The 16,813-nt window shown below is 37.3% G+C and overlaps 2 protein-coding genes across 2 annotated transcripts in view; one reads left to right on the top strand and one right to left on the bottom strand.

Annotated features, from left to right (window-relative positions):
- The first annotated feature begins 267 nt into the window (after nucleotides 1-267).
- nrsn1 (neurensin 1) lies at nucleotides 268-7,601 on the top strand. Its single transcript, XM_084726281.1, has 6 exons — nucleotides 268-372; nucleotides 4,572-4,687; nucleotides 4,899-4,991; nucleotides 5,152-5,270; nucleotides 6,087-6,274; nucleotides 6,441-7,601. The coding sequence occupies exons 2-6, from the start codon at nucleotides 4,589-4,591 to the stop codon at nucleotides 6,542-6,544; spliced, it is 603 nt and encodes a 200-aa protein (XP_084582407.1). The 5' UTR covers nucleotides 268-372; nucleotides 4,572-4,588; the 3' UTR covers nucleotides 6,545-7,601.
- Nucleotides 7,602-13,468: 5,867 nt separating this feature from the next.
- LOC146321220 (uncharacterized) overlaps nucleotides 13,469-16,813 on the bottom strand; it is a 29,224-nt gene continuing 25,879 nt past the window's right edge. The window contains exons 8-9 of the mRNA XM_084725642.1: nucleotides 15,478-15,548; nucleotides 13,469-14,513 (exon numbers count right to left, since the gene is read on the bottom strand). Of these exons, the coding sequence (XP_084581768.1) occupies nucleotides 13,539-14,513; nucleotides 15,478-15,548 (1,046 nt within the window). The 3' untranslated portion in view covers nucleotides 13,469-13,538. The remainder of the gene's footprint in view (nucleotides 14,514-15,477; nucleotides 15,549-16,813) is intronic.

Raw genomic sequence — 16,813 nt, 5'->3', positions numbered from 1 at the left:
GTCTGTCTGTCTGTCTGTCTGTCTGTCTGTCTATCTATCTATCTATCTATCTATCTATCTATCTATCTATCTATCTATCTATCTCTGCAAATGATGAATCCATCAGAGAATGAATGTTGAATCTTGAATGAATGTCTTATCCTCCTGCGTGGTTATTTATATTCGTCATTGAATCATATTTTGTCATGGCTGTGACGCATGCGCAGTAGACAGCGTGAAAATCTGAATCATCGACGCGAGAGAGAGAGAGGGAGAGAGAGAGAGAGAGAGAGAGCGAGAGAGAGAGAGAGAGAGAGAGGGGTGAGTGTAGAGTGATGGGACCCGGCTGAGGGAACAGCAGCGAGTGATCACTCTCCGAGCTGCTAATGACAGGTAAAACGGCATTTTAATCATTTTAAGACTAATTCTGGTATTATATAATCTCAATTAGATTGCTGATTTTGTAAATAACGTATCGGAAGATCATATTTCCAGCACAGCAGCCATCAGCGGCGTCCTTGCACACGGCATCATCTTGCACATCTGGAAGTAGCATTCATGTGAGGGAAAACGTCGGAAAAACGTTGTTTTGAACTTGTGTTGTCACCTTTCACCTGAGTCGTTGGTTTTTATGTTATTTCACGAGCGCTTTGGGGGGGTTGGTAACCTAATCAAATGAAAATAAAACTTCAACACCGTTCTTGTACGTGCAGGTGTCATGCTTGGAGACACAATTTCAGGAGGTTAAAAGACGTCAAATGAAATGATTTAGTAAATACGTTGATGCAAAGTCCGCCTTTTTTTAAAGTTGTATAGAAAAGCGTGCTGCGCTGTGTGTCTATTTGCGTCTCCTGGGGGGGTTGGGAGGACGAATGGATGAGGTCTGTTTTCAGACTGGCGTCACATATTACGTCTGTGTGTTTTCCTGCTGGGCTGAGGGCTGGATGATGGTAATAATGGCGTTCAGCACCACGGACAGATCCAGACTGAACGTGTTGGAGATAGAGATAATGATCGTTTTATGTATTTTGGTTTCATTTTTCCTAACTGTTTGATTTAGGTTGAGATTTATTGAGTTTGTGGTGATGAAAAATATCAAAATATGAGCTGGTGCACCTGCATAAGAATGAAAAATAACTTCATAAGGATCAAGTGCGAGCTGTTAGCCCATCTGAATTCAGCATTTAACCGTTTTCACAGTTCATTTTGTTGCACTGTTTTAATTTAGTCACAGTTGACAGATTACAATAACATTTGTCTTAAACAGTTAATCAAACAACCTTATCTGTAAGTCAGTTTTGGCCATTTACAGTATGTTGATTGTGTGTCTGTTTCTGCTTGGATGTTGTCTAAGGTCAAGGGCACTGATTTCAACACATGAGGACTGAAGCAACTTTTTTAGGTTGTTTCAAAAATGTATAATTGTAGATTACAATATGCTAATGACAAATTAGCCAGAATAGCCAAAATATAAAAATGCATATATACAATCACACACATTTCACACAAGGAAAGTGAAAGAGAGGGAAGGGTCATCACAGCTGAAGAACATGGAGCCGGACTTTGGTGTCAGTTCTATTGAAGCCTATGAATGATGCACACTAAAACCCAACATATGGTGTGTCCTTTGATGAAGCATACTGCATACTGACTGATTTGTGCATTTGTGTGCATTTTTTATTTGCCATGGGTCTCCAAATAGCATGATTGACATTGTATGTCCCATAAGCTTCAATAGAACTGACACCAAAGTCTGGAGCATATAATGCAAGGCACAGGTTTGAATGAAAATAAATGAGGCCTCAGTGGAGTCTCTACAACTTGGAAAGTAATTGCAGTTCATAATTAGCCATTTTTCATTTTTCCATATCGATTTATTATTATTATTTTTTGGCTGTATGTTGAATATTTAAACTATTTTGATTATATGCAGATATGGACGCAGAGAGACTTCATAATATCTGGGCATAGCCAGATGTTCATGAGAGTCCTCAGCAGGTACAAATTAAGCAGTAATGTGATTAACATGAGGTACCAGAGAACAGTGTGTCTCACCTCAGTGCAGTATTTTTCTTATCACACTGAGATTATGCTATCTGACTAAAATCCAGATATTTTACATATACTGTGTATTCCTGCAATTAATAGATGTGCAATACTCTTAATGTCAACACATTCTGAACATATATAATCTGTATCATCAATTATACAAGGATGTTCAGACAACAAACACAATGGTTGCAGAACAGAATGACCAGCAGTGGACTGCTAACTTTTAAATTATCCACATAAAATATTTACATTATGCAACAACTCAGAAAAACTGCTTTGTGCTGACTGACATTTGGTCAGTCAAATGAAGTAGATCAACCCTAAATCAATGGTCTAAGGATAAAGGGTGTTGTATGTTTTACAGAGCCTTTTGAATTCAGTTTGTGATTTGTGACTTTTAGCCGTTTAAACAAAATTTGCTTAACTTGACTATATATAGCAACATGCAATACATGTGATTGTGTCAGCTCTCAACAATGAGCAAAAATAAAGAGACTTGTGATGTAATTAAGGCCTTAAAGATAACACCTTTCTTCCACGATTTAACAAGAGTTATGTAATGACATTGATGGCAACAGGGGCTGGAGGTTAAAAGTGCTCTTTTGCGCATAGGGCCCTCAGATTTACTCCTGCATCACTTAATTGCACTAGTACTGTTAATTCTAACTAATACTCACCTGTATAATTAGTTCCCTGAGCTCAAATTTATTCAGTATTTAGTAAGTCAGCATTACCTCTTAGATGCTAGTCCTTTTTTTCTTCAGAGATGTCTATCCATTGCTACTTTATTTTACATTATTACGTCATCAATTAGATGTAGTTGATTTACAGACATATCCAGATGAACCAGAAAGCCTACTGAATGACAGGTTTTGTTTGATTACAAATATTGTGTTGTTTAGAGAAGCACATTTGTCACGTGTGTCATAAGAGCACAGGATGCTGCTTTTGTGACACAACATATTGAAAATAAAGGCATTTTTTTTCACTTCTTTTGGCATATACAAGAATCATTGCAGACACTTGGATCAATGCTTTATTCCCACTTCTGTTTCCTGGTCTATTTCTGCCGTGGTGCAACAGAAACAGCAGCTGAGATTTAGTGTGAGCTGACAAAAAGTTGAAACATAGTTATGTGTGTTTGTCTAGAGGCACTGAGCTGTGAAATGCCTCTGGATCTCTAATGGATACTGTGGGAATTGCAAGTGTGTGTAAAATAACATTGCCTAGAGTAGATATTTTATCATCTTTGTTTTATTGTCCTGTGATTTTTTTTTTTTATCACGATGCAAGTATAGCAACAAAACATGTAGGACTGGGTACATGGATATTATATTGATATTATGATATGAGACTAGATAAAATTTTGTATGCTGTTCCTGGTTTTAAAGGCTGCATTACACTGAAATAACATCATTTCTTGGACTAACCAAACTGTTTTAGCTGTTCTATTATTTGCCCTCACCCACTTAGTCATTATATCCATATTACTGATTATTTATCAAAAACAATAAAAGTAGAACATTTTGTGAAAGCACCAATAGTCATCCCTACAATATTGTCACAATATCAATATCTGATGTATTTTGTCAAAAATATTGTGATATTTGATTATGTCCATATCTCCCAGCCCTGTTATTTACTGTTGGGTAGTTCAGTTGACAGCAATCCATCATATTCTACAAGAATATGATTACACTATTTTGAGAGTTTGCAATTATTAGAGGAAAAGATGTATATCAAGACCTACATTGCATATTGTTGAATAGCCCAGCCCTAGTTATAGATCTAATATACTGTATGATATAATGCACATACAGTTGTGACAGAACAGATACATTCCTTGAATGAGCTTTATATAAAACCACATGAGTTTAGGCAAATAACTTTCTAGTGCCTGTTATTTAACATTAGAAAAAGGTTTTTTATTTACAGAATCCAATGGCACATAAACATCCCATGCACTGTGAGATATACTCCTTTATTTGGAAAACACTAAATTGTTATTTTGTTAATATATATTGTGTGAATGGAAAACCTGATATGTCTGTTAACTGATATCTTTGATGAAACACAGTAAACCAGAACTGACTAAATATATGGCTTTGATGCAAAGCCCAAAAATGTTTTTTTATGTCATGATTTTTGCATGAAGCACAATATGAAAAGAAATGAAGGTTAACTGTGTGCGTGTCAGCACTCTCTGCATCCAGCCAACACCATATTAAATCTAATGAGGAGGACCGATATAATATTTCATGGCTTATTTCATAACAGCAGACGAGGAGAATGCATCATTAATCTCAATGTACTGAGGCAGCCATGCCTCCAGCACACTGTTACATAACTTTCTGGCACTGTGTGTGTGAGGGAACATGCTTGTGTGTATGAATATATTTAATTGTACTGAAAATGTGTGTGGACAAGTGCATGCATGGGTAAAAGCTCGAGAGTTTGTCCACAAATCCTATGGGTGGTTTCTCGAAGCAAGTGTGCAGTCATGCATTCATGCATGTGCATGTGTGTGTGTCCTCATGCAGGTAGACAGATGTGAAGGATGACTTCTTGCTCAGAGATCTGTGGGTCGGAGTATGCTGAGCAAGCTCAAGCCAACGGGAACTGCCAGCAGTATGGAGTCCGCTCCTACCTACACCAGGTACATCATACACACACACAACGGGGGAGATGAGTATGGGACATCCCTGGACAAATATCAACTTTTCTCCTCTATCACAAAACCCCTAATCTTGAGAGACTCATATCCCTCTACTGTTTCTTTTTGAAATTTGGGGTTTTACAGCTTGATCTCTTGTGGGTTTCCATATTTGGAACGTACAAAAAATCTCTCTCTCTGATGTCTCATCCAGTTTTATGAGGAGTGCACAGCTTCTATCTGGGAACGTGATGAAGATTTTCAGATTCAGAGATCGCCTAGCAGGTGGAGCTCTTTACTCTGGAAGGTGAGGTGAACCTGCTCAAACAAAACCCCGTCTCACCTGCTGTTATTTGGATAATCGTGTTGTATTATAAGCAATGTTCTGTAATTTTACAACAACACTTGGTTTTCTGTACAGAACATAACAGTGTCTCTTTTATCCTGGAACTTCTTTTCCCTGCCAGGTCTGTCTCGCGTTCGGTACCCTGATCTTGTTTGCAGGCCTCATTGTTCTCTTGGTGGGTTATGCCACACCAACCAGGATTGAAGCATTTGGCGAGGATGATCTCCTTTTCGTTGACAGGTATAGGAACAAACAGTGGGTGTATTAATGGGGTGGAGTAAATGTAATGCTTGATATTGTTTCATAGGTTTTTTGTATATTTAGTTGTAATCTGTACTGGATGTTCTTCCAACATACAATAATTCACCAGTGCTCGTTTCATTGACAAGTAATTTTTGTCAAAGCTGTCATCAACAGCATTTTTTCACTGATGAAAAGGAGACTATAATTTAATAAAAACTACACTTTTATCAACTAACAAAATGAGAGACAGATGTGGGATGGAGGGCTGAACTGGGAGGAGACCAAAATCAGATCTAATCTGTTAATGGTTATGAGAAAAAGAAAAAAGACATCTGGATATATTAGAAAAGGAAAAGATAAGGAAAACAAGACCCTTTGTAGATTTAGTTAGCCAAAATCTTACATTTAATCTACTAAAATGAGGCTAAAACTAAAACATTTCAGAGGATGACAATATTACAAAAACTAAAAGGCACTTTAGTCATAAGAATATGACTAAATCTTAATTTGCTGTCTAAATGAGCAGTGATGGGGAGCACATTATTTTAGTGGAATGCACATAGATATGATCCTGTACAGGGCTAGCCATTGAAAAAGCCCTTAATTGCACATACACATCCCCACTGGACAGCTTCTATTTCACCTTAAGCAACAACAAAATTACAAACTGATCTAAGATTGTATAGCATAGCTTAAAAGCTTTTAGCTTATCCCTTATGAAAGTTTTTTTCAGGTTCACAGTTATTGGTTGCACAAAAATTATAGTTACACTTGTGATTAATGCTTTGAATGAATTGTCTTTTTCTTGAACAGCCATGCAGTCAGTTTTAACCGCGCGCTGGATGTGTGTAAGCTGACTGGTGCTGTGCTGTTCTGTGTGGGAGGCACCTCCATGGCCGTAGGTCTCCTTCTGTCTGCCTTTGCCAAAAGCTACTCCAAAGAAGAACTGTATCTGCAGCAGAAGTTTAAGGAGAGGTTGGCAGATCTTCACGCAACAGTTGGTAAGGTTTCACCCTCTTATTATTTATCGTGACACATTATGGAACGAAATGATATGAATGAATGAAAAATGCCAGACAGTAAGCAGAGTAAGTGTAAGGCTTATTTATTTTACTGTTGTGCTGTTTTGAATAAATTTCCCACATAGCAGGACTGCTTTTGTCACAGGTACGCCCATAATGAGAGCACCGACCCCCGGAGAGGGAAAGGTGCCCGTCACACTCTCCAAAGTGCAGAATATCCAGCCAACGGCCGCAAAGTCAGAGACTTGACAGAAGTCTACATGAAGGCATAAAGTGAAGAAGTGTGCGTGATGACTGGTTTGAGTGCAGACTGCGTGAGCGCGAACACGTGTGTGTATGTCCATCTATGTGTGCATTTTCTCTTTTGAAAGGTCAGCTTACATGACTGATAGTATTGGTTCTTCATTTATTAGCTGTGTTTGACATTAAAGCCAGATTTTTAAGGTTATATAGGTGCAGAGTTAATATAGCTGAGCAAAGTTTAAGTCTGCTGTTTGATCATCAGTTGTATGAAATTCATAGTAATCTGACAAAGCACATGCAGGTCTGGAGCCCTACCCAGAAAACAAACCACAAGAACAAATCAATACCACAGCCGCTGAACAACAACAACATTGTAGTTTCCACTGTGTGTTTTTCGGTCGAGGGGATTCGTATTTTGTAAAAAAGGATGGTGTTCCTGCCGGAGGGTGTAGAGTAGCAGATGCAGTGTTTGAAGTTATTGGTGATTGGCCCTCATACACAGAAATGATCAAACAATGTACTGAACACAACAACCATTATCTCTGCCTTGTGTCTAAATGGGGACATCAGAGGATGAGTGTTTCTCTGTGCAGAATACTTTGTGTACGTGTACTGTGTGTGCATGCATGTATATGCAGCACAACTTCATTAAAACACTTAGTGAAAGCTGTCAATCAAAGCCACACAACATGAGTACATGTGCTTTAGGTACTGTTTATATGCAACAACAAGCCAAGAGAAGTCTTAGCAGATATTTTGCTTGGAGTTGACACATCATCAGAACAGATTAGAGAGAAACAGAGATTAGAACAGACATTAAGGGTAGATCTCACGCTGACATTTTCTCCTGCCTTATTAGGCTTCTGACCTTGTCTCTTTCAGTGAATCTTCAGACAGGATCGATAGATGAGAGAGGACAGATTGATGAAAGGGGTAACACTTTACAAGATACACAAAATTTTCAGTAGTTAAGAGGGAACAAGTGAGGAATGAATGGGGAAGTAAGTGCTAGTGAACCATTGGTTAATGAGTAACCCATAATCAAAACAGTAGTTAATGATTAGTTAATGAAGAAATAAGTGAGAAACGAATCAGGAACGACATGATAATTGATGAATTGTTAATAAGAGCTTCCCTAACAATTTCTAATTGAGGACTTTATGAAGAGTTACTAAAGAACAGACTGGGTGATCCTATATTAATGAACTATTAGGTACGGATAAGTTCATTAATACCTGTGAATTGTTCATACTGGCCACATTCTCTATGAATGGCCCCTGATTAATTCTGTACTGGCCAATGAATATCATAAAACTAGCAACGATTCTTTAACTACTAATTAATAATTATTTGCTTACTCCTTTGTGTCCCCTAAAGTAAAGTGATTTATGATATTGAGTAGTGCCTGAGTAGGTCCTCAGTAATCCACCATTATCTTATGATTACTTAATCTTTTTCTGTCTCCTAAAGTGATGCATAATACTGAGTAGTTACCAAGTAATCCCTCATTAATTCACCATTACCTTATGATTACTTACTCTTTTGCGTCCCTTCAAGTAAAGTGATACATAAATTGAGCAGTTACCGAGTACTGAATCATTACTTCATCACTACCTGTCCATTAGTTACCGTTTTTGTATTACTTCAAGTAAAGTTATGCATAAAACTGAGTTCTGAATTGTTACTTCATTATCAAGTTAGTTGCTCATTTGTTCCTCATTTGTTCCCTGCTAATTATTAAATTAATTGTTTATCTTATTGTCCATGAAACGAACGCTGAACTGAACATGCAGAACAGCACAGTCTGTCACTCAATACTTTCTACTTTCAGGATAATACAAATAAGGTATTCATCATGCTTTCAATCTCATATAAAAATATTTTTTGTTTTCCCATGCTCTTTCTGTCTGTGCCTCCTCTCTCTGACAAACACAGGCATGTGGACACACATCTATCCATCCAAGCGTACAGATTTTTTTTCCAACATTTCGAATTAAAACATTGCCAATTTACAGTTATGCGTTGGTAGGAAGTTATGCAGGTGCTGCATGTTAAAATGAGGAGGCTCCTCAAGAGAGACAAACAACGTGACAGATGTGTTACATAACAGGGGGTGAGGAGCGCACATTCAGCTCTCCAGTGGTTTATACCGTTTTCTGTTTTCAGTCTGTCTGGATCCACAGATGTTTTAGATACAATAACTGCCTTCCTGTTGTCACACACAAAACTTGAAACTACATAGGAGATTTTAAAGTAAGCTGAACAATATACAGTATTCAATACTGTTGAAATGTTGCTTTATCACCGATTGTACATTAATTTGCAAGTTACATTCATTTGGCTATTTTGTCTTATGTAGTCTAAGCTTTCACACTCTAACTTTAACTTGGAAGCACAACAAGCTGTTAATAGCTATGTGTTGCCGCTTTGTAAAACTTTTTGTCTTTATGTATTCTAAATATATTTTGAAATATTGTGACCATGCCACTTTAAATTTTTATATTTGTTGTTTTTTTTTTTCTTTTAAATTCATTGCACAGATATACAACATATACTGTAAAAATAAAGATTGTTATTTTACTGTATTTGGTTAGAACAAAGTTATAGTGGTAGTCACAGTCCAAGTGCCATCAAGCTACATGCCTCCTACTGTGTATCAATGCTGCAGGTCCTTCCAGACAACAATGCCAGATACTTACTGTATAAAAAAATTAGTTGCTATGCTGGCTAAACTACATGTTTGTTCATGTAAGTTGACCTTTTAATATTATCCCCACAACCTCCACTTTTCTGTCTTTCTACTTTTACTTTGAAAAATTCTGTGATGTCATTTTAACATATTTGGTCTCAGAAACAACACAGACACATAGGTATAACAATGAAGAACAATATATTAACAATCAAGGCATTTCCAAGAAACCTACTTAACCACCGTTGAGGTGAGACCTACAGTACAAAGAAAAAAGCCAGGCTGTTAAACAACCCTCCAGTGTGGTCAGAGCGTAACTAAGTGATCAATAAATGTGCTGACTTGTTGTACCATGCTGTGAATTGTGAGTTTATTTTTATCTTTACATCGACCAAAGTTGAGTCATGCATCACAATCCCAGATCCAAAATGGATATTTTTTCTGCTCTTAATCTGACCATCAAAAAACGGTCTCCCAGTTTAAGTGTCTCCTGACGTAACAGTGGATTCTCCCAGTTAATAGTAAAGTATACTGTACTTATTGGAGGCTGGACTGGATAAAGAACAAATATATATCTATGTCTATATACAGTATGTCTATTTTTCAAAGAACACAATAAAATTGAAATATCCGCAGCTCAAAATGTGTGAAGATTGTATTTAATCAAAACACCACATCACATCATTAAATTGTCAATAGCAGATGAACAGAAAAATGATGCCCATCACCACTTATATTGTATAGACATCAAATGTTTACTATGGAGGATTAGGGCCACATGTGAAAAATTGATTTGAGCTCTGAGTTTAAAGTCAGAATTCTAACTTCATTGAAAGCAGAGAAAAAAAGTCTGAATTCTGAGCTCTGACTTAAGAACTCAAATACATTTTTCACATGTCAGTCTAATCCTATTTTGTAAGACTCAGTATACCTTAATGATTGATAATACTAATACTTTCAGTACTGACAATACTGAAAACATAAGTAAAAGTCACATAGTTACCAAATGATCAAATTTGTGACTTTGTTGAATATTCCCTAGTTTTATCTCTTTTTATTCCTGTACTTCTGTACTGCTTATTCAGTCTTTTTCAGTGTAAATTCACTACTCAGCTGGTTTGAGTTGTTCCAAATAACTGGCAGTACTTATCCTTTTTTAAAATTTTAAGTACCTGAGATACAAGGTTTGTTCAACACATTGTACGTGTTTAAGCAAGGTTTTGTTTTGTTCTTAAAGATGAAGTGAAATCCCATTCACTTAAAGCAAAATACAGAGAAAGAATGAGTTATAGTAGGATTTGGTTTTCATTAATAAAAGCCTCCAAACTGTCAGTGGTGTCCCAACATACAAAGCCTTCATTACACTGTGTAAAAGCTCTTTCTGCGATCAATCAGGAGAGTCATTTAGGAAGGGGAAGCGCAGAGGGGGTGTCAGTGCTATTCAGAGTCTTACTAACACACACACCTACACGCCTACGCACACACACACACACACACACACACACACACACACACACACACACACACACACACACACACACAGACACTCATAGAAGCCAGTAGAGCAGATAAGATAGAACTGATGGTAACTCCAGAAATAGCACCTTGAGGATCATCACCTCAACCAGCCGGCCGTATGACTCACACACGCACACCCCCGCCCCCGCCCCCTCTGCCTTCCTCTGTGTCTCCTGCTCTTTGCTCTCCCCTTCTACCTCACCCTCCCTCTCACCCATGTTCTCCCTCCCTTGAGGGACGGTGACTCACAAACACATTGACTGCATGAATCCCAATTTGAGCAGCTGCAGGGATGAGAGGGCAGTGAGGCCACCATAGACACTGAATTAGATCACAGTTCACACTACAGTTTCCTGCCTGTGGGAGGCAGTTTGTAGTGGCTTTATGCAACCTTGTTTCACGGGAAACAGAAGGCAAAATGACTGGATAAAAATAAAAAAAATGTGTTAGAGAAGTGTTAGCTACAGTACATCGCATGTTAAATCTTGCCTCACCTTTTGATTAAAAAAAACAAAAAAGACTGCTACTTGCTAACCATTGCATATTGGTTCCTTAGATTAGATTGCAGAACCAAATATGTTATGGTTAATACACATTATTATTATATTAAGTAGAACATTAAGTAATGTGTTCATTTTATTTTGATATGCACATGTACATGTAAGGGCATGTTTTTTGTGCACATATTATTGTCATGCACACAAGCCTTTATGAACACAATTCAACAAGTTACTGGTATGAAAAGACTGGCTGACAAGAATATTGGACACGTATTCTTCTGATTAACAAAAAAAGATATAAGTATGGTGTGTTATGTTAGCTTAACTTAGCGAAGAATCAGGTGGCCCACCACATGGATGCTGTTGCTGCTGAATTTAGAGCAAATAATAATGTTAATATTTGCACTGCAAAGCAAACTCCTAACTAACTCCTTTTTGCTAACTGTAAAAAGCTAAACAGCTTTTACCCAAAAGCAGTCAGGATGAACAACACACAGGGCACACCTGTAGCTCATCCATCCCATGTACTGAGGCTATCAGTTCTCTGTAGCAGCTGCTGGTTTGACTCCCACCTGCAACCCTTAGCTGTGTGTCATCCCCTCTCTCTTCCCACTTTCCTGTCTCCTCTCCAGCTGTCACTGTCAAATAAAGGCAAAAAGCGCCCAAAATAATCTTTATAAAGCTTAATCAATACACTGCACTGTCCTGAAACATGCTATTTTTTAAACCGACACATGAACATGCACTTTGTTTTTTTCTCTTAATGCACTTAATTGCACCATGCTGCTAATCTATATGATTACACATTTGATCATTTTCTGGACCGCAGTGGGTCAACTTGACTATTTCTATTTTAACCTACGTTATAGTACTATACATTCAGAGACAAATATTGTACTATTACTACTACATGTATTTGGCAGTTGTAATTACTAATTTTGCGTATTGTTATTTTAAAAAAAGCCAACAATTAGCTACAACATAACATAACATAATATAACGTAACAAGTATTGTTGATTTTGGTACTTTTGATAGATTTTTACTTACTTAAGTGTTGTTGTGATGTATATTCATATTGTGACATTGCTCCTTTTACTTAAAATTTCCAAATACTTCCATAACAGCAGTATGTGTAGTAATGACATTGCGCTAATTTTACTGTACAGTAAATGTCAAATAATTTCCTGTCTTAAATGTGCCCAAATGATTGTCAAAGTACATGATTAAATATAATAATAATAATAATCAAGCTAAAACTGTAAGCTACAAGCAAAAAAAAGTACTTACCAAAGAGGTATTAACATTTCTTGTTGCAGGAGTGACTGAAGTCTACATAAATATCCATGCATTTCACTAAGACTGTCCAATTTGCCAGTGTCTATAGTAAAGTCCATACTGACCATATCCACTGCTGTAAAAGGTTAAAATTATCATACTATTAGTATTATATCTTTATTTTACAAATCTGATGAGAGTCATTTTATATTGAAGTGGCAGGGACAGAGGGATGGATTAAAGTCTGTTTTATTAAAGCATCTCTCTTTAATATTCTGGTAGAAGATTGATATAAATAAACAAATATGCTTTAGACAAACAGAGTTGATTACATAATGAAGGCTTATGATTTGATATAACTTCACAGACAAGACTTTTTATCAAATTACTTAGCTGAACATTCAGACACATACAATATGCGTACATTATTACACATAGCTTATTGTACTTATTTAAAAAGTTCCTTTATGTCACTTGCTTTGTAAATAAAAATACCATACATACAAAATCCATCTTTAAAAACAAGCAGCTAGTATAATCATAAAAATAAACCTGTATTTCTTTAAACATTTAACCTATGACTGTAACTACATTTTCCAGCATCATTCACTACAGTGCTCACAGACAGTCTATACTGAAACAATGAAGCAGTCCAAGAGGTAAGAGTGTGTCTTAATGAAAAATAAGACTATCATACTATAGCTTTTATTTATTTTGTCTGGTTAAAACATGATAATCGTGAATAATGTTGTGATAAATATCTTTTGAATAAATACCTGAAAATGTGTTTGCCATAATTTAGCAATTAGCCAGTCAAAGCTCTATTATAGGCTCACCATTGGGATACTGTTTTCTTAGCAGTGCAGATTCTACAAGGCCATTGAGTAAAATATGTCTTGCTTTGCTTTCTGTGAATTTACTCTGCTGCATTCATTATTTTTTTAGATTGCATTGAAAAGTATTGCTTACTATATCCAGACCAGCTCATCCAATAATTTTGACATTTTCTCTTTCTTTCTAATCCTTCTCTTTCTTGCTTTTATCTTTGTTGTCTTTATCACCATCCTCCCCTTTCTCTTCATTTGCTACGGCATCTTTCTGACTGTCTGAGCTCTTCTCCTCCATGTCCAGCTCTGCTTCGCTTTCCACCTCATCATCCTCTCTGCTGACCTCTCCGTTCACCTTCTTCTCCTCCTCTGACTCTTTGGCAGCTCCCTCCTTTGTTTTGCTCACATCTTCTTCCTGGTTACTGTTGCTATCGCTACTTGTGCCATGATCGCTCTCTTTTGTCTCATTATCTGACTGAGTCTTCCCCGGGTCTTTGCTGTTTTCTGCCTCTTTCTGTTCCTCCCCCATGTCTGCATCATTAACTTGCTCCTCACCGCATTTCTCTCCCTTTCCACTGTCTTTATCTTGCTTCTCTACTGCTATGTTTTTGTCTTGCTCATTCTCAGAAGATGTATGGCTTCCATCCTCTTTCTCTTTACCATCCTGGGTCTTATCATCGTTGCTACTGCTGTACCCCTGCTCCTCGCTCTTAACCTCACCCTGACTCTCATCTGTGACCTCCTTCACTTCTGGCTTTACCTCCTCCTCCTTTTCCTCAGATCCTGCTGTTGCCTCTCCCTCTTTCTCGTCCTTTTCCTCAGATCCTGCTGTTGCCTCTCCCTCTTTCTCATCCTTTTCCTCAGATTCTGCTGTTGCCTCTCCCTCTTTCTCATCCTTTTCCTCAGATCCTGCTGTTGCCTCTCCCTCTTTCTCATCCTTTTCCTCAGATCCTGCTGTTGCCTCTCCCTCTTTCTCATCATTTTGCTTGTTACTTTCCTTCTTCTCTTCCCCTCCCTCGTTTTCTCCATTTGTCTCTGGGTTTTCCTCCTTTTCTTCTTTGCTAGCCGAAGTGTCTATTTCTGTGGTGTTTTCAGCAGCCTCCTCTTTCTCTCCTGCTTTTTCACCGTTCTCCTCTGTAGCTTTTCTATCATCGTCTGCAGGTTTCTGTAATGCAATAACACCAAAGAAACAGTTTATAAATCTAAATATTTTAACAGGCATACAGTGTAATTGGATTGTTTACAGTAATTCTCCCCGTGACCTGCACTTTTTCTGAAAGAGAGTGACAGCACCATTGATTCACAAGCACTTACAAATAAAGTGGAGCCAAAACATTTTTTTCCTCAACCCTTTATATGGCATGTCAATCAATATGCAACAAGTAGTGAAGAAACAACAGGCATTTGAGCTTTCTAATGCTTTATGGTATATCAAACAATAGGGATTCCTTAATAAGTAATTACTGGGTAATTAAATAATGGGTACTTGATATTAATTAGTTTAGTTCAATAATACAAATCAAAGTAATGCTTCACAAAAGACATCTGTGATTTTATTGAATTCTGTATCTTAAAGTACTAGTGTCTAGGATTTAGCAGTATCGACTGGTGAGCTTGCAGATTGAAAATATCATAGCATCAAAGCAGTCTGTTTTTTTAGTCTGACAAGTAAGTGAGGCACATGGTGCATATTTCTTTTTATACTGATGCCCTATTGCATTTTGTAATTATTTCTTATTTGACTTAGGCATGTTAATTTACAATTTAACCTTCCGAGTTATAGTGTATGATCACCTGTGTGTCTGCATGAGGGGAGGACATGACTAGAGAGTGAAAATATTGTGCCTGTTGACTAATTACATGAAAGCAGTTGATACATTTTACTTTGTTAAAAAGATCAGACTCTGCCAAATTACTGTTGAAGACACATCATCATGACATATTCTCCAGGTATCACAAGAGCAAGAATGACATGCAACAACAGCCAACACCACGGCATAATGTCAGGCAGTGTGCCTGCTGTGTGGCCTAATGAGAGGTTACATCAAACAGAGTGTACATCGCCATCTCTTTAAAAAGATGTCATTGTTTGTCTCCACACTAGTCTATTATGTACACTGCATGTTTACCTCTTCAGCCGGCTGGTCATGAGGGGTTTTGTCCTCAGTGTTTCCATCATCAGCCTTTGATTCCAGGTCATCTGGAATCAGAGAAAAAACAGAGGTATTTTAAAATGAGCAAAGAAAAAAGGCGAAGTGAAGCAAATGTGTGAGAGAACTGAGGGCTGATTTTACAGAAAAGGTGTCTGATTGAAAGTAGGTTTCATTGTCTAATATTCTGACATATAGATCCCATGTGTTTCATCCTAATGTGTGATATTGTGTCCTGAATGGGCTTGTTAGGGGCAGCATAACATGAAGGTGAATGATGGTCATCCTGGTGCAAGTGTTGACATTTATTCCATCTCACACAGGCTTAAACAGAATTCTCCAGCACAAATCAGACATAAAAGAGAGGAAGATGCAATAAAACGATTGCATGAAAGATAAAAAAAAATAAATAAAATTGATCTGAGGCTCAACAACGCTAAGTAAAGCAGGATACAAAGTAACTCTGAACATTATGGCACTGTGTATGACTTTAATGTAAAACAATCCTAAATAGGCCATGTGCTTGATAAATCAGATTCATTTAATGTAACTCTTGTTATGTAAAAGCCTTATGCCACCAGTTTGTTTTTCATTCTCTAATGTAATTTATTATTATCATTATTTATTTATGTGCTGACTACTTTTCAAGCCCCTAAACCCTGAATTCCTCAGTCAGAGTCCATTATATCATTTCAGAAATCCATAAAGCTTCTCTAATAAATAAGGGAGCTTTTATTCATCCCTTGTAAGTGACTTGTTGAAATTATGCATCTTTTTTACCACAGCTGTGTTTTCAGGCATGAACAAACATGGCACAAGAGTGACACCTGGTGGTGAAAAGGGGGAAAACATGCCAAGACCGTTGGAGGCAAGTAAACAACTTCCCCCAGACAATGAACAAGTGTACCGGAGACAGCCAGAAAACATTTAACAAGCAAGAAGCTCGAGGTCATGAGAAGATTCAGAACACAAATGCCATATTAAGTTACTGTCATCATTTTTATTATTATTATTATCTTCACAGCCAGCAGTAATCATCCTAATAATTACCACATTAAGGTTGGTGTTCTGCCTCAACCATTGCTCTTAGGTAATACCTCCCTACACACAAACACAGGAGACTGAAACTTAATCCAGCATTAGTGCTGATATTCATCCTTGACACTGGTTTTAAATGTTAGAGGATGCACACAGAATTGACTGAAAGGAAGAAATGGACCCCAAATTTTCTTTTTGATCTTAAGAATTACTGATTTAATTGGCTGAATGTTTTTCTGCAATCTCATACGTTTATTTCAGGGCACAGTTTGCTACA

Source organism: Lutjanus erythropterus, chromosome 9 (genome assembly GCF_056507025.1).
Source record: "Lutjanus erythropterus isolate fLutEry1 chromosome 9, fLutEry1.hap2, whole genome shotgun sequence".
NCBI lineage: Eukaryota > Metazoa > Chordata > Actinopteri > Lutjaniformes > Lutjanidae > Lutjanus > Lutjanus erythropterus.
The sequence above is the reverse complement of the archived record's forward strand: the minus strand, read 5'-3'. Positions and strand labels throughout refer to the sequence as shown.